This window comes from Gallus gallus, chromosome 3 (assembly GCF_016699485.2).
Source record: "Gallus gallus isolate bGalGal1 chromosome 3, bGalGal1.mat.broiler.GRCg7b, whole genome shotgun sequence".
In the NCBI taxonomy this organism is placed as follows: Eukaryota; Metazoa; Chordata; class Aves; order Galliformes; family Phasianidae; genus Gallus; species Gallus gallus.
This window is the reverse complement of record NC_052534.1, coordinates 25,826,995-25,849,306: the sequence shown is the minus strand read 5'-3', so window position 1 is coordinate 25,849,306 and position 22,312 is coordinate 25,826,995. Positions and strand designations below refer to the sequence as shown.

At 37.5% G+C, this 22,312-nt stretch overlaps 1 protein-coding gene across 4 annotated transcripts in view; it reads left to right on the top strand.

Annotated features, from left to right (window-relative positions):
- SRBD1 (S1 RNA binding domain 1) overlaps window positions 1-22,312 on the top strand; it is a 123,746-nt gene that overhangs the window by 47,017 nt on the left and 54,417 nt on the right. For all 4 annotated transcript variants that reach the window (XM_025149162.3, XM_419463.7, XM_015283824.4 and 1 more), the window contains one exon: window positions 12,974-13,065. In XM_025149162.3, the coding sequence (XP_025004930.2) occupies window positions 12,974-13,065 (92 nt within the window). The remainder of the gene's footprint in view (window positions 1-12,973; window positions 13,066-22,312) is intronic.

Below are 22,312 nucleotides of genomic sequence, written 5' to 3'. Positions count from 1 at the left end.
TTCGAAAATTTGGTATGAGTTATGTTGATATCTACTCGTTATTTATGAAGTACTTGTGAGCTAGCTTCCACTAGAGTTTATGACAAAATGTCATTTTGCAGTTTCTCCTTTACTATGCCACAGTTGACATAATTAAACTGCATAAATCACAGTGGTGCTGGTGGTGTTGTCAGCCCTTCAGACCTTCAGGGGAAATCCAGACTTAGTGCTTGTGAAATGCTGATTCTGGTTCTCTGGGTCTGATGGAGCCCAAATCCAGCCCCCTCCGGTGTGAGGTGTCAGTAACTTGAAACTTCTGTTTGTATTGTGCAGTAGAACTTTTCAACGTGAACAGTATTCTGAACGCATCTGCCTTTAGGTAACTTTGGAAAATAGTTTTCAAATATGTATTTCAGAGACATTTGGGATTAGTGGTATTTAGGATTAGATTGTTCTCAGTTTTTAAGGGGGAAAAATAAATTGAAGGTAGGTGGTAATTGGACCTTTAATATTAAAATTTGCATTTTAACAGAATTAGAAGCTGAATTAGTTGAACTTGTATTTTTGCTCAGACTTGGCAGCATATCCTTCCTCTGGGGGTAGATGCTTGATGTTTGTTGCCTTGTGCTTTTCCATCTGGCACTAATGGTGGAGGAGGAGCTTTTTACACCATTTCTGCAGTGGGTGTAGGAAGTGCTCCCGGTCTTGAAACAGCCTTGCTAGGAAAAGCCTTGGCATGACCCAGCATGGATCGTGGTACATGATGATGCTTTTGAGTGACGGCAGCCTTGTGCCCTCCTGGCTGATGGCTGCTGAGTGATCACCCGGCCTGTGGTGCAGGGGCAGGTCAAGGAGGGTGGCTCTGCCACCCACCATGCTAGCCAGCAGAATGAGCAGGCACCTCAGGGCAGGAGATGCTTGGTTGCATTGCAGGGTGCTGCTTGTTCCATGCTGGCATATGTTCTCTGTAACCCCCTGCAGGAGCTGCCTGCTGCAGCCTCTGGCTCTGCACTGCTGTCGAGTCTCTCAGATGAACTCTCATTCTCATCTGGACAACTACTGTTGTGATGTTGTATTCTCTTCTTTTGCACCCATGATATCCAAGTTGTTGTTGTTTTTCAGTAACAGATTGTTAGTTATCATCTGTAAGAGTCTTTACTCTCAAAATTAAGTGGGCTTTTTACTGCAAGGATCTGAAGTGCGAATATTTCTATTTAATTCATTTCTGAACAAGTTCCAAAGAATTATAGGTTTTATTTCTTGTTTATGGCATATGAGGAAGCTAGAATTTTTCCAGTGCAGTGCTGTTTACTTTCTAAGGCTCCACTTGTTTGTCAGGCTACACCAACTTTTTTGAAGTCTAAAGGATCCCTGCAAGGCCCTGTTTCTTCATTGCTTGTTTATCTTGATGGATCCAGACATAAGACTCCAATGACTGAGCCACGGCACTCGGTGTCCATGTGCATGGCCTATGTGATATTGTACCTGTAAACTCTGCTGGTGTTTCTGGGAGTGGGTTCAGATTGTGTTCTCTTCTAACAGCATGCTCTACCAAAGGCCCTTCCATGAAGTTCCAGTCTGCCTTTGCTACTTGCTGTCCAGATATGAATGGGGAGGAAAGTTTTGAAACAATTTGTTCCCATTTTGAAGTGGGGTGTGTGATTCAATGGGAGAAGGGCAACATCAGCAGTGTGGTTTTTATGTGGTTCTGCTCTGTGGTTTTAGGTTTTTCTAGAACTTTGCCTTGGGGCTGTTGCTTTTTTTCTGATTATGAACTTCCGGATGTGAACTCTTCTGTTAGAGAAAACAGCATAGTTGTATTTGAAAAGGATTTGATTTTCATTGGTGCATTTGTTTAGAGTTGTGTAATTGTCACCTACAAGTCCTCGTGTGTTTCTAAGAAATTATTTTCCCCTTAAAAAAATCTGCCTCAAAGAGGGTTAATGTGATTAAAAAGATGTAGTTCCATGATTTCTTTCGACAGAATATTTATAGCTGGACTCATAATAGTCGTGTTAATCTATTGACTTAACTCTACGCTGTCTTGAAGAGATTATTATTGCTTGACTTGCAGGTGATTGACTACCTGCATACTGTGGAATATATCTATGAGTAGAAGAACACTTTGCAAATTGTGGTGTAAAAAATAGGACATAAAATAATTATGCTGTCTTTTTATGATTTGGATATAAGACTAGCTCTTCAATAACAAGAAAGCTGTCTTATCCTACGCTTTCATATTTGGATAACTAAATAGGAAAATGTCTCAGTTTTTTTTTTTACTTGACTTTTTTTCCAGTTTAAAAGTAATTAGTTAGAAATGAAGCATAAGGAATTTCAGTGCAGAACAAGAAAATGTTTTTTAAGTGTTTGTAACTGGATGAAAAATGTGTTTTAAATGAAGTGGTCTTTCAACATATGTTTATGCCAGTTTTAGTGATACTGCTCATGGAAAGTCTCCAGTGTGGATCTGTCACAACCTGAGGGAACAAATTATTCCCTCTTTAAAAGAAAGGGAAAAAAAAAAAAAGGGGGGGGGGGGGGAGCTGGGGGGAAGGGGAAGTGGGAACAAGTATAGCACTGCCTTAACTGAACTTGTATTTTCCTAATTTCTGTTGTTTGTTTTTTTAATTGAGTCAGCTTCTTTTCTTTGGTTTGAGTCTTATTAAAGGAATTTATTTTCATGAATTGCACATTTTTTCTGAATGTTGTTTCATATTTGTGGGTATCTGGGGGTTCTTGTTTTTTCACTGAGGCTGATACGTGAGGCTTTGTAGTGGAAAATAGGAAGGTATCCTTGTCTTAAATGATCAAGCAATAGGCAACACATACAAATAGGCAACACATACAAAGTAGTACCTCAGTTTCATCTGGGGACACATTTGATTCAGATTCACATCTCTTACTGTAGATGTCCAGCGGTTGCATATTTTATCAGTAAAATAATAATATTTAAATCCATGACAACGAGGAGCACTAGAGAAGACATGAAAGAACCCTAGAGGCCCCAAAGGAGAAAACTGTATAATCTAATAAACAAAGCATTGAATCTACTTACGTTGCTCTACAGACACTTAGGTGTTCTTCTTCTTTAAATCTATGGCTGAGGAAAGTGACTGTAAGGAAAGATTAATTTTAAACAAAACATCTTGCTTTTGAAAGGAGGTGAGCTATTAAAAAAAAAAAAAAGATGTTAAGAAGCTTTTTCTGATTGCAGGCAAACTACATATTTTTTGATCTATCAGAACGTGCAGTTTTTCTGAATTTTATGTGAAAAATATACTTTCAAAGTAGAATCAGAGTAACATCTTTGTGTGTGTGTGTGTGTGTGTGTTTCTCTTGACTTTCTTTCTTATCTGCTGTGATATTTTTCTATATTATAATGCTGTTATTCCTTTACAGGTATGTAATAATAGATTTTGCTGGGAGCACTAAAGTAGCACTTTAGTTTACAGTCTTTCTTCCAATGAATAAAATTATTCCCTCAATGGGCAGAGTGGAACACTTCTTTTATCAATGTCAGCTTTGAATTTTCATAAACTAAAGGGAAGGGTAAAAGCCAACTTTTTTCCTGCCTTTAAAAGAAAAAGAAAAATGGGGACTTCAAAAATTTTAAGAACATTGTGATGATTAAGTTTGCAGAAATTACTTTACCGACAGCAGTATGTAATTTTAACAAGGTCTTCTTAAAGCACCATTTACTCTATGTAACATTTGTCTCAAGAGCATTGAGTTAGAGAATAAACACGGGAGGCATATCTACTGTGAAGCTGGAGCAGACAGTTTTCCAGGTGAATTCTAAATCAAAGAAAAGAAAGAAAAAACATCACTGCTAGAAAAATGTAATAGTTACACTTTTTCCTTATGATATAATACATCAGAGATGCACTCTCGCCAGCAATCATTCTTAATTTAGTCTAAGTTTCACTGTGTGGAAAACCTGGGTACCTCAGAGCTCAGTGTGCTGTGCCGGGGAGTGTCTGTAATTTGGAAATATTTAAGATAGTGTTGTCAGATACAGCCTAGTTCTTAATAGGGTTGGGAGCAGTGGAAGAAGAGTGGTTACCTCTCAGTGAGCAGTCTATGTGGTACTGCACAGCCCTTGCAGGGGGAGCGCAGACGTAGCAAACCATATAGCTTCCCCTTGTCAGTCTGCACCTGGGAGAGGGTAACTTGCTAAGGAGACATACAAGTACTAAGATCGGAGATATCATGAGGGAAAGGGAATAGAATAGTGCCAGAATCAGGACAAAAGTGCAGGTCAGAATTCTGTGTGAATCTAGGTACTGGTTGCACCAGGACTCCTACTGGGCTTCCTCCAAAGGACTTCAAATGAGTGATGAAGTGAATGGGAGTTACTAGTGGTACAGCCCTCCGAGAGACATTTTTCCCATGTGTTGTGGTCTTGTGTCCTCTCTGGAGGTAGAGTCTCTGTGGGAGTTAACATCACCTGAGGTTCCAGCCTTCCATCTGGCTAACAGGACATTTGTCTCAACACTTGCCTCCCTGTTGCCCATTTTCCAGATAAAAATGTTTCCTACTAGCAACCAAGTAGCATGTTTTCTTGTAGCCTTTCTAGGTAATTTCAAACAGATAGTGTGTAACCCTTCTTGATACACTTTGTATAGGACTAAATCCCTGTGCTCTGTAAAGTCTCTGGCAAATGAGCAACCCAGAGGAACTGATGGATCTTCATTGAAAGATCATCTGTGTCTTGAATGTCTGGTGTCCTGTAATAGAATGATGCTTTGGATAGGACAATGGGTGCATGTAGCAGAGAAACATAATTTAAGAAATCAGCTAGACATCAATTTTCCCAATTAGAAAACATTGATGACGTAAAAAATATAAATAGTACCAAGTTTGTAGTTATTTCTTTATTGGCGGAAATGAATTTTTAAATTAAATAATTCAGACTTTTATTTGTTCCCTTAGACTGTAGTTCTCTGTGACTTTTATAATGCTGCAACTTGAATAATTCTGCATTAATATGTAACGGAAGCGTCCCAGGATTTGCACCATTTGCTGTTTCTCAGAGAAGCCAGGCTGGCTCCTACATCTGCAGGATCCTGCTCTGCTGCACACAGGCTGCGTGACCCACCAGCTTTCCCCACATGCTGCTGCAGGGCTTTCCACTTGGCTGAGCCAATCTGGGGCTGCTGGCAGGGCAGTGCTGGCAGTGGGCTCCTTCTCGGTGCCTCAAGCTCCCTCTGGGCTGCTGCAGGCCCGGGCCCAGCTGGGCTTGCAGGACCTGAGAGGGGCAAAGGCTGAAAAGGTTTGTTGTGCTCTTTGGTTTGGGATGGTTTTGCTAGGCTTTGTGAGGAGCAACGTGATCTTTTTGGGAAGATACCTAACATGAGCATTTTGCATGACTAGTGTTTCTCTTCTTTTTGAAGCCATACCTATATATGTCAGTTGTGGTTTTGGCTCCCTTACTCCCACTCCAGCCCTTGAGAGTAGAATGAGGTTAGGTAAAATCCTTGGTGTTTGTTCCGCTGAGGACATTGCGATAATTGGGTTGTGTAAAACTGAATGAGCTTTGGCAGGAGTGGTCTTGAAATTATCAGATGTATTCATAAGGAACAACCAGATCTCAAGTTTATTTTATTTTTTAATTAGAGTTCCATTTCCCCTATCAATCCTGAAGCTTTTTTTACAGTCTTTCCTTTGTTCTCATATTGATGTTAATTGGCTATTAATAGGAAAGATTTTTAAGGGATGTGAAAATATTTACTGTTAATTATTCTAGATTGACTTAAATGCTGTAATCACATGAAAGGTGCTTTTTTTTTATTCAACTTGTCCTCTTACGTTAAGGTAGTGTAGCATTCTGTAGTATCTGTGCTGCAGTGATTCCTTTCCATAGCATTGCTACAACAGGGAGAGGAGCTGTAGTTGATTCTGTCTCTTGTACTAGAGTGTCTAAAGGAAAAGTAAATGACTCAACTGCTTTTTTAGTTGGATGATTAACTTGGAAGTAGATTTTGAACATGTAGTTCGGATTTTAAAGTTCTCTGCAAGAGCAGAAGGATGCTTCCGCTCCAGCTGTTTTATGAGCAATGACAGGACCTGTTTTCTGAAACTGTCAATAAAAACGGTGGGGGCAGTCACAGGTAGCTGTCACTTTCAGTCTCGAGATGTGCCACACTAGGTCGCTCACTTTTCACTATGGGCATGGGACGTATATTTCTTCTGGGGATGAATCCGTAGCACCAGTTTTGTTCTGATAACAGCATCTGGCACTAGATTGATTTAACAGGCTATGAGGTTTGCTCTTTTCAGATATGCACTTGTACGGCAGCTTCTGTACAGCTCTGACATGGCCACACGCTGCTGTTGTTTTTTCTGCCTCCTAGCATCACGTGTGAAGCTAAAGCTCTTTGACACCTGCCATTTGGACCCTTTTCTTACTGAAAAATGTCATCGTTTTCAGACAAGATGAAGACAGATATCTGATCATTCTTCCCTTCACAGAGATGTGCAGAGGGCATGGTTTGTAGACAAATGAATGAAGGGTTGCAGGCCATAACTATACAGTTAGTTTTATTAGTTCGGTACGCTAAGTAGTTTCTGTTTGATTTAGGGGCTCAAGGAATTACAGCTAATATGAAAAAAATTAAAGCATGATAACTCATTGTTACATCTTGCAGGGATTCTAAAACCTATTTTATTCCATGGGTGAAGCATAGCAATTGTTCTACTTTGTTTTAACTCAAGAAATTTCTCACCAGTGGATTTTGGGACAGAGAGGAATGATAGTAGATAAAGATTAGAATGAGAAAATTTTGAACTCTTCCAGTCAATGAAGTGTTTCATATAGGACAGCTTCTCTGCATTCATCTGAATCAGAAAGCTAACAGAGTGGGACTTCATATTCCAAAGTAATAACTATTTTAAAGGAGAAGCTTTTAAATCCCACGCCACAATTGCTTCCCTCATTGTTGAAACCTGTTTTGTGCTCGTGAAGAGGCAATCGCGTTGTATGGCTCAGCGTAGTCATTTGTTTGAAATAGCCTTTTATCTTTGAGTACATGCAGAATATATAAAATCAACTTGCTGTCCTCTTCTCCACTCCAAAGCAGTAGAGTGTAAAATGGGACTTGATAGTCCTGATATTTTCCAGCTTACAAGGAAGTAGGTAATACTTGAAGATAATGATTTCAGTAACTGCATTCCTGAATTTCCAGTATTTGTCACACATTTCACTTGTTCTTTGAGATCTGACTGTTGCTCATCAGCCAGACTGCATAGTTAAACTGGCTTTGATTTCTTATACTCCTTTCAACTTCACTTAAAACAGAACCTATTGTCCTGCTCAATAGATTCTAAAAATCTAAGCTGTCTACTAAGGATGCCGTCGACCTGCCTGGTGCTAAATACCACATATTAACAGGAGAAAAATTGGTTATGTTAACCTTGATGTGGTGATGGCTGCCTTGAAATTCTCGCTCTTCAGAAGCTGGTCTGTCAGCTGATTATTGCCCCTGCTGTAGGTCAGAAAGCTTTTGGAAAAGTAGGGTTTGTGACTGACATTGTTCTGTATTTGAATTTGCTGCATGACTGTCTTGGTTTGAAACAGTTTAATTTTTACTCCAAAATGTAGGTTGAGTTGGTCAGGTTGAGATTGCTTTCTTCTTTGCATGCTGCAGTTTTTGGTAAACTTGGCAAAAAACTGAGCAAGTTCTTTCACTTTGGATAGAAACATATAGACATTTTTTTGTTGTAGTTAATTTGGAAGACTGTGAGCAGTTGCACCTAATATGTTCTATGGGAACTTAGAAAACGTAGCTGAGCAACAGTGTGGGATCTGTATGGCTCTCTATCACTCATAACCTGAAGGGCTGTCTGAAGGCACCTTGTGCACTTGGGACATCCTCAGTAGGACCTGTTCTTTACAACTTGTCTTTCACCTCTCAAAAGCTGATTGATTGGCAGTCCCTGTGAGCTCTTCTGAGACTGTAATACTTCGTGCCTAAAGGCATTCAAGGCCAGGCTGGATGTGACTCTGGGCAGCCTGGTCTAGTGGTTGGTGACCCTGCACGCAGCAGGGGGTTTGAAACTAGATGATCATTGTGGTCCTTTTCAATCCAGGCCATTCTATGATTCTATGACTGATTTTGCATGGTGGACTTCCGTATAAATGAAATATAGTATTCTTTTCTAGCAGACGTTTTATCGTTGTATTTCTTCCTGCCCTGTATAATTCTTAAATCAGTTATTTGAAGAAGTAACACAATAATGTTTTGACCCTTCCGCCCTCTATCAGTGCCCCTGGTTTTGTCGACACAGGTTTATGAAGAATAGATTTCTTAGGTAATTTGTTTAAAATTTTGTTAGGTTAGTTAACCACAGTCGTAATTAAACTTTGTGAGAGCAGTTGTATTTTGGTGCAGATAATCTTATTATAATCAAACAAGAAGAACTTGCACCCATTTTGAGGTCAGTGTATGCTTTGCTTTTAGATTGACCACAACATTCTTCCAAATAGTCACCTTGGTCACTTCTTTGTGATGTGTCCATCTCTTGAAATGTTATTTTTTAAAGGCTTTTAGTTGTAAATCGGGGTTTTGGAGATTGTGGTAAGTTGTTTAAAGTTACTTTTCTGTTTGTTCTTAATCTGGCATTGCATTTGATTGTGAGGAATTGACTTCAATTTAGTACAATAGTCCAAAATACTGGTAAAGTTGATGGAAAATGCAAGGAAGCTGTGCATATCTTTAACTCAAGAAACCTCTGGACTGGTGTGTGTGTGTGTGTGTGAGAGAGAGAGAGAGAGGATGTGTTTGTTTTTCCTTACTTGTACCTTAGATTTTTGCACAGTTTTTAAAAGATTTTCATTAAAAACTTACCAAAAGTTCCCAAGTTTCTAAAAAATATGTATTTTAAAAGTGCTGTTATGCACGTGTACATGGAACTGCAAGCTTTAACTGTTAATGCATTTGTTAAATGTATTCTTTATTATGATGCATTTTTGTAGGTATTTAAAACCTTGGATTTTTTTTTTTACTTTAGTTATTAGGTTTCTTTTTTTTAAGATAAGTTTTCCTGAAAAAAAAAAAAAAAAAGTTAAGAGATTAGAAATGTGCACATTTTGAACGGTTATCCATATCATCTGTATAATTCTTATTTAGGCTCAGTGAGAAGGTAATTTGTTCTAGTACATTAGAAGGTACACTCAAAGCAGTTGGAATACAGCTAGTGTGGTTTCTGGCATAAAACTGGGGGACCACCAGGTGGTGCTAATGGAATACACTTTATGTTGCTTTAGTGATACGTGAAATGTCTGAAATAGAACATAAATGAGACCAGCACGGTATACAAACATTTACTTTCTATTTAACAAAGCTACTTGATCGTGGCCAAATTGAAATATTGCGTAGCAGCTTTGTTTTGGGCTGCTCTTATTATTACTATTATTATTATTAATAATAATTAAAAAAGTGCATTATAGGTGGAGGAGACTACCTTTTTTCTTTTTTTTATATATAGAGAGCTCTTTATGAAACTTGCCTATTGGTGCATTATGAGCGTAGCCTTTTACGATCACTTGCTTATTCTTCTGCCACACAATAACTTTCAGGAGCAAAACAACTTTTTGTTTTAACTGCTGGTGTTGTACTCAGTACAAGATTCTTTCCTCCTAAGGAACATACAGAAATTAGGATTTATTAATTTATTTATTTGGTATTTTCGTTGGAAAAGGGAGGTAATTTTTCATTAGATTTGGCTTGAAAATTTGAAGAAAAAAATCCGGATATATATATATATGCTTATTTTTGGATACCTATTTACCTACAGATTTTATGTGCCATTTTTAACAACTCTTACTGTGGTCCTGAGTACTTCTGGCTCTTGTTAAATTGCATCCTTTAAAAAAGAACAGAAAAATGAAAAGAACTTTGTGTGTAAAGAACTGTGTTGGAGCACAGTAAATTTATATGGCCCTCTAATTTGAGCAGGTTTGGTTTCGGCTGACTGTGCTCTGGCGTTAAAAATACATGTTCTTTGAAAGCAGAGCATTTTACAACATCGAATTACTGTCAAATTGTCCTAGCTAGCACTGAATTGTTAAATAAATGATAATAAAAACACTCCCCCCAGATTATCTCAGCACCAAAGTGGCACTCTCGGCCAGTCACGGAACAAAATCCAGGAAAGCTGCAAACGCGAATCCCCAAACCTGTTTTGCTTGTCATCCTGTACTGTAACCAAGCTCCACGCTCGAGCACTGTGTGTGCCAGTGTCGCATTAGCAACCACCTCGCTGTAGCTAAAAACAGTGAGTAAAACCTCTCAACAGCCGCTAATATGTCTGTAGGATCTTGCTTTGCTACGGTTGCGTGACCCAGAGAATGGTTTCTTTGGCATTTGTGGCCTTATGCATTTACTATGGGTAACGACTTTAATGCATTTCACATCTGGATTTCGCTGTCCTTGGGCAGCAGTGCGGGACTGTTCCCCCTTTGATTTCAAGTCTGCCCCAGCAAATAGTTTGCGGAATAACTGTGTGCGTATACAAAGCCATCTCAGAGTGGCTGTCAAGTATCCCGTGTATGCATCTTCTGAATGTGTTTTTTGTATGTTGTTTTCCTGCTTGAGATATTATTTTGTTTTTTACTTGGCTTTCCCCTCACCTCTCCCCCCCTCCCCCCAACCCTTTGCCCTGTGAATAAATTTTCTTGCACTTGAGAAAAGGAAATGTGCTCTTTTCGACTGTTTTTCTCTCCCATCCTGAACTTGATTTTATTTACTTATTGTAGTAAGGAAGCTCTTGTTCTACCTGCTTTAAAATTTGGCACAGTGATTTCCTTTTACTACTGTGGAATCTGAGTATTACCACATTCCTCATTTCTGAACACTGTTTATGCAGCATTAATGAGAATCAGTAAAATGCAAAGTGTCCTAAAGTCCCCATCCGAATCTTTCGTGTTGGTTTTTTTAGCAGTACAATATACTGAGGGGTATCAGGCAATATTCTGTGCAGTAATATAACTTATAGTACAGCACTGCTTAACTAATAATAATTAAAAAAGTGTGGAAAATAATGTATGTGAATAGCAATTTTTATCAGAATGCAATACAGTAAAAAGACAGTAAATTTAGAAGTTGCTTGAGAGGTTAACTTTCAGACCTGTTGGAATTGAAGAGAGGTTAGTTAAAGCTGTTGGAAGTACGTGCTAATGTGTGGGGGTTTTTGGAAGCAATTTCTCTTTTACGAAGAAAGGGAGAACTCGCCAGATGCTGCCTTTATAATGTGTGAACAGGTTAAGAAATACATTCTGCTGCGTTGTTCTTTAAACTACCAGTTTCTCAGGAAAATCAGTTTATGGCTTCTGTCAACATCTTCATTTTTCAGCAGTTGTGTTTTTGTGATCTGTGACTGTGTTCTGCAACTAGTTTGGCCGGTGGCTGTCAGTTCTTTCTGTTGAAGGGCTGTGTTCTGAATGCCATTTATATTGTAGTTATGCTCCTAATGCTGAATCTTCTTATAGGATAATGTAAGCACTCTCGGTTCTATTTGCTGTGTCCAGCCTGCTGCCCAGCGGCTCTGGGCAGTTTTTTGCTCTTTTAAACCAGTTGTTCAAGAGGTTCTGAAATTACAGGCATGCCGAAGAGCACAGGATTTTATTCTCTGTATTTTTGAATGATTCAATCTGTTTGTCATATTGAATATTTTTTTGAGATTCCAGTAACTACAAAATCGGACGTGTCAGCAAAAAATCCAGCTTAGATTGAATAGCAAATAATACAACCTTTCAGTATGTAAGAACAGTAAGAACCGTATACCATTTTTATGTTTGCATTTTATATTGTTTAAAGTTGAACTTGTTTGTAACACTGATGGGAATGTGTCTTATCTCCCTACTTTTCTACAGCTTTTTCTAAAGGAAGGAGTTTCTAAGTTTCAGTTTCTTTATTCCTACATTTGATGTGCTGAATGTTCTTTAAAGAAAAATTTACAGTCTCATTTAAATAGAACACTATAAAGCAAAGTTTTGAATTTATTGAAAGGTCAGCTGCTTAAGGGTTGAGGTTTCCCTCCTTACGGCAATGATAAGGTTATTATAATGGGTGGAATAATAAAAGCAAAAATAGTTCTGAACCTGATAGTAACTCTTCTGGTGTAGAAGTTGTACTGTGTCTTAATTATAAACCTGAAATTCGAGTTCTGTTGAAGTTATGTGAAGAAATATGCTGTTTATTCAGTGGTGTCAGAATTTCCCTGCTGCAAATAAACTTAGACTGCGAATATTTGAGCGCAGTCTTCTCTTGAGTGGAACTGAGCACTCCAGGGTTTTTTAATTGCATGCTGCGATTTGAATCGCTGAGTTTATCATTCCCAATTGAGCTTGAAGTGTGCTGCAGATATACAAACTGTAGCTGAGATTGCTGAAGACGTTCATTCAGTCTGCAATTTTCTTTTGGGATGACAGTGAGAGCGGGGAGAAGACAGAATTCAATGCTCACTGGGGAGCAAACTGCAGTTCAGCAGCTCGGTCTGTGCAGAGGTGAGACTTTGTCCTGAGCACGTCAGGCAGTTAGCATTAGACAAGGTGTGCATACGCATGGCTTGGGTTCACACATTCAATGAACAGATATTAAACTTCCCATTGTAGGTGTTTTTAATGAATTTATCAGGTAGGTTTTTGTTTGCTTGTTTTGTGTCTGGAAGTCTGTTTGTCTGCCGACTTCTGGTAACACTTGTTTACTGTATGCATTTTCTGTGTTATGAAAGTATGATAGAGGTTGATATTTATAATAGAAAACTGAAAAATACCGACTGTCGTGGGCTAGGGATGGGTGTTTTGGATTAAATAGATATATTTTCCTTTGTACTACCTTACTTTTATGAGTATTCAGGTCATTCAAAAATGTTTAAAATTGTGAGGCTTTAAAAAAATATATTAACTTTTTAAATCAGGTCAACAGTAGTTCTTTCAGGTGTGGTGTTCTCAGCTGCATGTTGTTTGATTATTTACCATTTTATTTTGCAGCATTGTCAGTGAAGCAGGAGCATCTATCTACAGTGTGAGTCCAGAAGCATCTAAGGAAATGCCAGACCTCGACCCTAACTTAAGAAGTGCAGGTATTGTGCATATTTCAGTATGAAGCTCAATTATAATATAATGTTTAATAACTATCGATGGCATATTTAAAAAAAAAAAAAAAAAGCTGCTTTCATTTTGAACTGTAGTTCTTAAATCACTTCACGTCTCAAATCGTAGGTGTTCAAATCAGTGACGCCATTGCCTACCAAGGCCTGTAATGTGAAGGCACCTTTGGACATACTCCCATACCAGGATGGTAAAGGAGAGTTTTGAGGGGTTAAATATAGCTGATGAATTGCATAAACTTTCACATGTTCATGCCCACAAGAGCAAGTCCTTCTCTCTTTTCTTTTTCCTTGTAGGTAAACAAGTATCTGTGATAATAATTAAACATTTTATGGCCTAGAAAAATTTGAGAGTAGAGAACAGATAATGTAAAGATTTTGTCATCCTGAAGGATGATCATGTATCTTTCTTTGCCTTTGTTGTGACCACTTTCCAGAGCTTCATGCAACACAATATAGTACTCAAGAAATACTACTTTGTTCTTATTTTTTAAACCAGTCAGCATAAATATTACTCAGATATAATGCAGTATAATTTCTTAGAAATACACAAGTGTTAGTGTTATCGTATTCAGATTTTTATTGAGTGGTCTTCAAAGATCAAATTCCTAGCAACTTCACTGCTGTCTGAACTACTCATGGAATTGGTTGATTGGGAAACATCTGTAAGGAGAGGTCCATGGTTATTTTGTATTACTTCACCTGTATATTTTTGTTCATGTGTCTTCTTGTGCTTGTTTTTATCAATCCTAGCTTTCTCATTTCTTGCTTTTCATACAATTTGCTGTCATACTCAATCCAATAAAGCACACTTAAAAATGCAGTAGCACTCTTAGATAAATCTCCAAATTATGATGTCCTTAATCTTTCTTTAGCAAGCTTCTGGCCTGGAAGTTCTTTGGAATGCATCAAAATTGGTCATCAGAAAACAGTTCTGAAGTTATGTGGTATCTGAGGGTAAAACTTTCCAGGATTTCCCATGTTCCTTTTTTCTTTCATTTCCACAAAAGGGAAAAGGGGATTTGTGTTAATTCAATGTTTTAAGAGAAAGCTTTTGCAGGGATTTTGTTTTGAACCCCTGCATCAGCCCTTCCCTTCCCAAGACAGACCTCTAGCCTCTTTCTGCTCGACTCATTCCTTCCCGTCTGCGAACTGGTTCCACCCTCATCGTTTTGTCCCTGGGCCAAAGAGATTTTGCTTGTGTCATGGTATGACCTGAGCAAACATTAGGCATGTGACATTTATGTGTTTGTGACAGATGCCACTAACTTTCCCGTGGGCTGAAGTTTTTTCTGTTGTTGATATATTAAATATGGTATTAGAGTTGATGTAAATGAACAGAGAAACGTTAAGAAGGGGGAAGTCTCATTATTAATAGTTTACTTTTCCAGTTATAGCCAGTTTTCATTTCTACTGAAGTTAGTTTCTGAAATGTTCAGACACTTTTGTGTTGTGTGACAAAAAAACAGTAAATGAAAATCAAATTTGTAATACATGATTGATTTCAGTATTAATTATCTAGAATTCATCATTTCTCCATTATTACTATGAGGTTGCTTCAGGCGTAACTTGAACGTTATTGCATCTGGTTTGAAAAGAATCGACTCTTTTAATCTGCCACAGCAGTACCACGGAATGGATATCAATTGAAATAGGATAGTGTGGAAAGGGAAATATAATTGCTTAGTTCCGTGGATGTCAGCTTTTATGGAAATGACACTGAGAAGCGTACTTATTGCAGTAGAATCTTTCTAGAAGTTTTAGACTTCAGACATTTTTCTAGATGTCTTTTGGTGTCAATTTGTAATTAGCTGAACTAAAGTTGTAGATGCTGCTTTTTAGCTAAACAGAAAAATGTGACAACATTAGAGGGAAATAGTAACTGCTGTTGTTCTTCTTTGCAAACGTTTCTGATAGCTTTTACTTTTGTACTTTTGATTTTCCTTTGTTTAATTTGCAGCAAATGGAAAAGTGACGTGGTGTCAAAGCTGACTTGTTTTTTATTTTAATTGTTGTGTTACATCATGTCAAGTTCTGTGCTTACATGATAGCATTTAATACATTAAAAGAAGCTGACAGCTGCATGATGAAGTGTGACATTTATAGTTAAAATAAAAGGTACGACTGATGTGAGATATCTGTGATCTTAACACAGTTTGCCACTTTAACATTTCTCTCAGTGCAAACTTCAGGTGTTTTTTAGTTACACAGGTAGGCTTGTGTTTGTCAGGTATGTGAATGTAAAATATTAAACATATGATATGAGAACTTTCAAATATTGTGAAGTCTGACATTTGCAGTGATGTTTAGCAGCAGTAATAAATTCCATATATTATTGCATATATTCACAGGTAGAAATAGAAGACATAAATCCTGCTTTTGAATAAATAAATCTAGGTATTATCCTAGTAACCTCTTGGCTAAGTGTACAGGGTGTAAAAAAGCATTGATTAGGAGTGTTAATTGGATATATTAAGCCAAGAATTTTACTAGTTATTTTTATTTTTTTTGAGTTGCCTTTTGAAGGTCATGGAATGAGCAGGTTTGTAATAGTTAGGAAAGGTAAACTAATTATACACGCTTAAACTACAGTGGAAATTCTTTATAGTCATTCATACAGTGCTTTTTACCACTGGTGTGCTTAGTTGAAAAAAAAAAAATGCTCACTTCATAAGCAATTTGCTTGTATCCATGTTGCAGTCAATGGAGTAGGATCTGTCCAGTTTTAGAAATGTCGTCCACAGGTGGTACCTCTTTCTGGCCCAAGGCGTTATGAGCTCTAATGTTAATTCGTTATGTTAAACCAGGTTCTCTTAAAATTTTTATAGCACCAAATGTGAATATTTCATGAAAGTGTAGAAGCTTCTGTACTTTAATTTTATTTCCTGTAAAATTGCATAGAGTGGGATTCAACTAAGTAGGTAGAAAAAACTTGATGAAATCTAGTTATTTGTATTTGCGTAGTGTGAGAAGGTATATATATCCTTCTGATAGTCATTCTAGGATTAATGAGCAGAACAGCTATTTTTTCATCCCCACAGAATTAGGAGATAAGAGGCTTGTAGGACAGGGAGGTAAAAAGATTTCCTACTTGGTAGGCTGAGGAAGTTCAGCTGCAGCAGATGAGGAGGGATCTGTCTAAAGAACAAGCTACTGGGGCGCAGTGGCTGGGAGTTTTGGATGAAATGACAATCAAATTGCCACTTGTAAGAGAAGAGAGTAAGACTTCCTTGTATTCTCCATCCCTGAAGCTTTAGAACAGGCCAAAAATACAGGGTGGGAATTTTTCTGGAGGAAAATGGCGTATATGTTGATCATCTTTCTGAAACTTATGCATATTTGCCTTTGAGGTAAATCCTCAAGAATTGGAGGAAAGGCAGTGTGGTAACTGAGGGGCTCTCTGGTTGAGATTTGCTTGTGCTTCTCTTAATGGAAGGCCTGAATGCAAGTTTCCTTTTGAAGAATCTGTAGGAACCACGTTCAGTGAACTTGTGTAACAGTGTAAATATATCAGTCATTCTTCATGCCGTCACCCTTGGTTCAGAAGGCTGTCTTTGCATGAGTGAAAGAAAAAAGCTAAACTCCATGCCACTCTCAGATGTGCTTTGTGGCAGTCAATATCATCTTGGTTTTTGTTGGTGTCACCGAGCCTGTGAACTCTGGAATTTGGATCTTCCAAAACTTGATATCTTGTTTTACTTTCACCCTTTTCTATATATTTTTGCCCAGAGGTTTATTTTTATGTGCAGAATCTGTATTGCTGATGAAGCTGGAGTTCTTAGGAAAAGAAATGAAATGAATCTGTGCAGCTGTCAGTGTGTAGACAACACCAGACTTTTTTATACATTTTTTTTTCTCCACTTCTGTAATTCCTTGTTATTGCAGAATTTTTGATTGAATAAGGTTCACTAGACCAAATGGGAGGATGGGGATGGACAGGGTAAGTTATACAGGAAACATATATATGTGTGGCCCTTCTCAGCATTGAAGGGTTGACATGCAGAAAGACAGAATTTATGTCCTTCCCAGAGGCCTGAAAAACTTCTTGAGCTATTGAGCTGTTATGTTATTGTTCTTGGTGCTAAGTGGATGGCAGATGCACCGTTGTTTGGCATATGTTCAAATCGGAATTCTTCTTTTCTGCTCTGTAAAAAAAACAGTTGATCTACTGGAATACTCACCTCCACTTCTTGAAGTGGATTAAAAGCTCTAAGAAACAGAGAACTGCTGAGTTCTGTCTTGATGGTGGAGAATTGCTATGGGGCAATTGTATATTATTGGGGATCTACATTCAGTAACATTAAATGAGGAATTATTTCATTAAATTGATGAATTACCCTTCATTTTTAAATGACTAGTCTAACAAACAAGCAATCTCTTCTTTCACTATTCAAAAAGGAAATTTAAAACTAATTATATTCATTGCACAGATTCACAAAAATCATGCAAAACAAACGTAAGCATTAGAATTATTTAAAAATGGAATGAGGTGGGAAAGGGCGTGTCTTTTCAGACATCGTATTTGTATTAACTCTTCTTAGAAGAGATCTTGTGCTAAGCCTCGTTTACTTCCATAACTGAATACGATCAAATGCATTTGAATTTTAATGTGCCCTTCTCTCTTCTGCTGAAACAAGAGTTATATACTTTGTCTAATGTAGCACTGTCTAGTGCTCATTTTCCGCCAGCTATGTAGCTCTGTCACCCAGTTAGAAAAATAATGAATGTAGGTAAAGTGCTGCATAAGATTACTTTCTGAAAAGATTTGGAGTAGTGAGAGGGCAAGAATGTGTGTCATGTGGCATGCACAGGTATGATCTAGTATAGAAACTGTGTTGTTTCTAAAGAATGATTTCTGAGGATAAAGAGTCTGGGAGAGCAAAAGGTCACACAGCACAGCTTGCCTTAGCATTGTCAAATCCCATCTGCTTGTCTTCTCTCCACAGGGCAGAATACATTGGATTATTGTACACTCAAAGTTCAGCAAACCACTTGCACTTTTCCTTGCAAAAGAAAGCCTTATAGGCTTTTGGGGCTTGTTAGGACTTTGAGACTGTCATGCCTACAGGGTTTTATTCCCTGCGGTGCTGTTAAAGATAGAGACATACAGTTCAGAGCTGTCATCGTGGCCAGCAGATAGAAGGTAAAGATCAGAAAAAATATAATTTCTTTTGACTTTATCTTAAGGAAAGTAAAACAGTTTGATGATTAGATGTGTGGGACGTTGTGCCTTGTTGTCTTCTTGAGCTAATTTCTTCATCTCCTTAAAAGAGCACTACTTGCCCTTGGCAACCCAGGAGAGAAGGTCACTTCTCAAAAACTTTATCGGACAGGAATCTTATGGTTAAACTGTTCATGCTGCTTTCTACAGCTTACCACAAATGATTGGTACAAAATCCAGAAGTTTTTAGAAAGAGTAAGGAAAAAGGAAAGTAAGCTCTGAATTTTGTATGCATTAAAAACATTTTGCTTCAGCTACAAAGTCATACCTGTTTAGTTGGGTTGCGTGTAATTACAGGTGAACAAAAATAAATTATGTTTCATATTACATCAGCTGTGTTCTACAACATTAAAAATGAGTTTACTGTACCTGTTGGAAGGGAGAAGGTGCAATGGTTGGAAACAGTATGGTTGGTGAACAGTACCAGGAGGTAGGGAGGGAGGGCTTGTTCCTTCTTTCCACCAGGACTGCTCTTACCAATGACCAGAAGCTGCTCTGAAAGTGTGAGCTGGGTTCTACTGTTGAAGCAACAGTCCATAAGTATAGGTTGTCTGAAAACGGTGGGGCCTCTTACAGCTGTTCATGAACATATGTACCAGCATTGGGTTTTTTTTCCTGAGAAATAGAGAAATGGATTTGAGTTAACCAGAAACAGTAGGAATATAGTGCTAGTTCTGAATGGATTGTTATGCAGCTGTTAGAGATGTTCTTCGGTCTTGTTATTCTTATTATTCTAGACAGGAATCTAACGTGTTTCCAATCTAAGCATACTTGATGGTATACGTGAGGTATATGTGTATATGTATCAACATCCTTCTAATCTGCACTGTTTTCTCAGAAGCAATAGGATGTAGCAGTGGAGTTGGAGGAGTTTGGTCTTCCGTACTCTTCAAAATCCAGACCCTCTGCAATTCCTCTAGGCTTCTGCCACATTAAAATGGGAGGTTATCTTGAGCTCGATGAAAACTCTTCTGTTGCACTGTATTGAATCAGTTTTTTCACCAAGCTAAGCGAGGTTTTTGCATGTAGCTATTAACTGAGTGTCCTTCTCTGAAGGGGTTTTAATGTCTGCAACTGATAGGTAATCTTTGCATACTTTGTGGAAAGATATGAGGTTCACCTTGTCTTCCACTCGTGCTTATCTGGGTCTGAGTTCAGCTGATGGACTTGTCTTCTATTTTTCTTCTACTTACAGAGCACTGTTTGCTGCACTTATGAACAATCTGAAACTATGCCACCAGTTCTGCCTAAAAGCAATCTCCTGAAGTAGAGCATTAGTCTAGGCTCTGGTAAAGGTAGTTGCCACTAGTGTTAGATTTGAAAATGGTCTACTTCCCTCCCTGTGGATGCAACTCTGAGCATATGTATATATATATATATATATATATATATATATATATGTATTTTCCTTAGAAGGTCTTGTTGCCTCCTTGAAGCATTGATCCAGGGGAGTGACAAATACAAGGCTGCTCTTTAATTGTAGGAGGTTTTTGTTTTGCTTTTAGTATAGCAGGACAATTCACAAAAGCTGCTGCTGTTTTCTTTTTTAAATATGGACATAGCAAAGGACATTTTGGTCACTTCAGAAAGGTTTATTTTTGTTGTTGGCATGAGTGAATAACTCTTGTAAGTACAGAACTTCAACTAATTTTCACGTTTTGTAGTCATAGTAATCAATGCCATGGTGATGCAGTTAAAATTAGGACCAGTGATCTGAATGTGAAAAGTGTACTGACAGTTTCTACCTCTTAAGCTGAGCAGATGGGAAAGAGTTCTCTGAATTTAAACCATCCTGCAAGACTAACTGATTTCTAGGGCAGAACAATCACATCATGCCCAGTTAAATAGTTATATATCTCTCATCTGAGATCAAATTCAGAGAAAACAAACAAAACAAAGCAAAACTTATATTGTGATATAGACTGAGATATAAAAAGCATTAATACTAAAGAAAAGTGGGTTTTTTTGGGTGTTTTTAAGAAGAAAACAGTGACTTAAAAATCTGCATTCTAATATTCACTTACTGAGGATTTTCTCTTAATATATTTATTTCTTCCCTGCTTTTTGTATTCGAGCAGTCTCTTTTAAAGATTTTTGTAGTAAGTAAATAGAACATTGCCATTCATTATTTCATTAATCTTAAGCAAATAACAGATTATCAGTTTTATGGAGTTAAAAGTAAACTAAAATGTAACCTTTTTAAAACAAAAACCTGCTCACTTGCCACAGAAGAATTTTGGATGAAATGCAGCTGTTGAGCAGTTGCTTAAAATAAATTGCATACTTTAAACCCACCAAGAAGATATATGAGGATTCAAAACTGTGTCACAAATCCTGACCTACTGAGAAAGAATGCTTAATGAAAAGACTACTGTACGTTTCACTGTATCCTTTGCAAGGAGGGTGAAATTCAGGTCAACAGGATAGAAAGCTTCCAGGACTCAGGAAACCTGAACGATCGATCACTGAGTAAACATTATTGCAGATACTTACGGAGAGTGATTGATCTTGAACACAATAATAAGCTTTATAAAAGGATTTAAATAAGTTGTAATGTTTCCATATCTACCCTCATATGATATATTGGCAGTAATTACATGTGCTTTTATGAGTTAGTCTTTGATTACATTAATACATTACTTTTATTTAATTGACATTTTCTGTTTCGCCCAGAGTTTTAAGGTGTAAAGGTTAATTAAAAAGTGGGAAGGGGATTTGTTTACTTTCAAGCACTTGTAGTTGCATGTCTCAATCAAAACAAAATATAGGAATTATAATAAAAACACAAAAAAATGTTGTCATTTATGACAAAATTGAAGTTGTAGCTTGTGGCTGCTATCTATTTATTAAAAATATTGATAATGTAACATGACTCACTACCTTCATATCTTTATTGTTTCAAAGCATAGATGAGTGTTCCTCATCTCATACTCATGAGGTAGAAAAATCGTCACAGCTACTGGTGGGGACACATTATTTTCTTTATTCCTTATGTAAAACCCATACTTATGGGTGGTTAAAGAGATGGGACTTGGCATCCAGAAATATTTTGCTGCTTGTAGTAGCAAGCAGCATTTGAATTCCACTGTAACTAAGAAGTTTTGACTTTTTTTTTCCTCTTTCCACCTGTAGTCATTCATTGCTCATTTTCACTCTTTCCCTATCCACAGGCATTAAGCTTTTGCCTTATGGTGTGGCTCTTGCATTTAGCACTTCTAAGAGATAACATTTTAATATGTGGTTGTCTGGACTTGGCATGCTGCCCCAAAAAGTGCAATACTTAAGACTATTTATAATCCATTTTGTTATGTAGTTGACAGGCTTTCTTGCTTTTCTTGCACCTTCATAAGAGTACACATATAACTTTGGCCATAATTATTAGTTGACGTCTATTCCACTATTGAGGGGAGGCAGGTAGCCCAATTTATAAATCTTAGCAGTCTTTGAGAGTGGACACTGCTTTTTAATCTCTGTGAAAAATGATGTTGCTGATTGTAGAAAGTATTAGTAAAAACAAAGTTTAAATATATACTTGTGTTTGTGAGAACAGTAGTCTTACTTTTAGATTTTTTTAGTTGGGAATGATGAGAGACTTGCCCTTTTCAGGCAGTAGCATCTGGATAATCAAGTATTTTTGCAAGCTCAGGAGGGCACATTTTCTCATTAGCTGTCAGAAAACAAAACATTTTAATATAATCTCAGTTTTTCTGTAAAGATGAGTCTGGAACTTACATGAGTTGTGCAAGCAGCTCTTATGCAAGCCTTTCACCCACGACACTGTCATCAATGACAGGCAAAAAGATATAACTATCTTTTTGTCTTGTCAAATAACCAAAGGATGGTGTGAACTGAGACCACCAAACAGTTAAATTACCTTTTTTCTTTTTCTTTTTCCAAAACAACAGGGAAGGTCCTAATGACATTGTAGGATTTTGGTAAATATGCTTTCTGCAACCTTCTTTTTCTTTCTGTTTTGAGGTGAAGTTCATCTGCATTAAA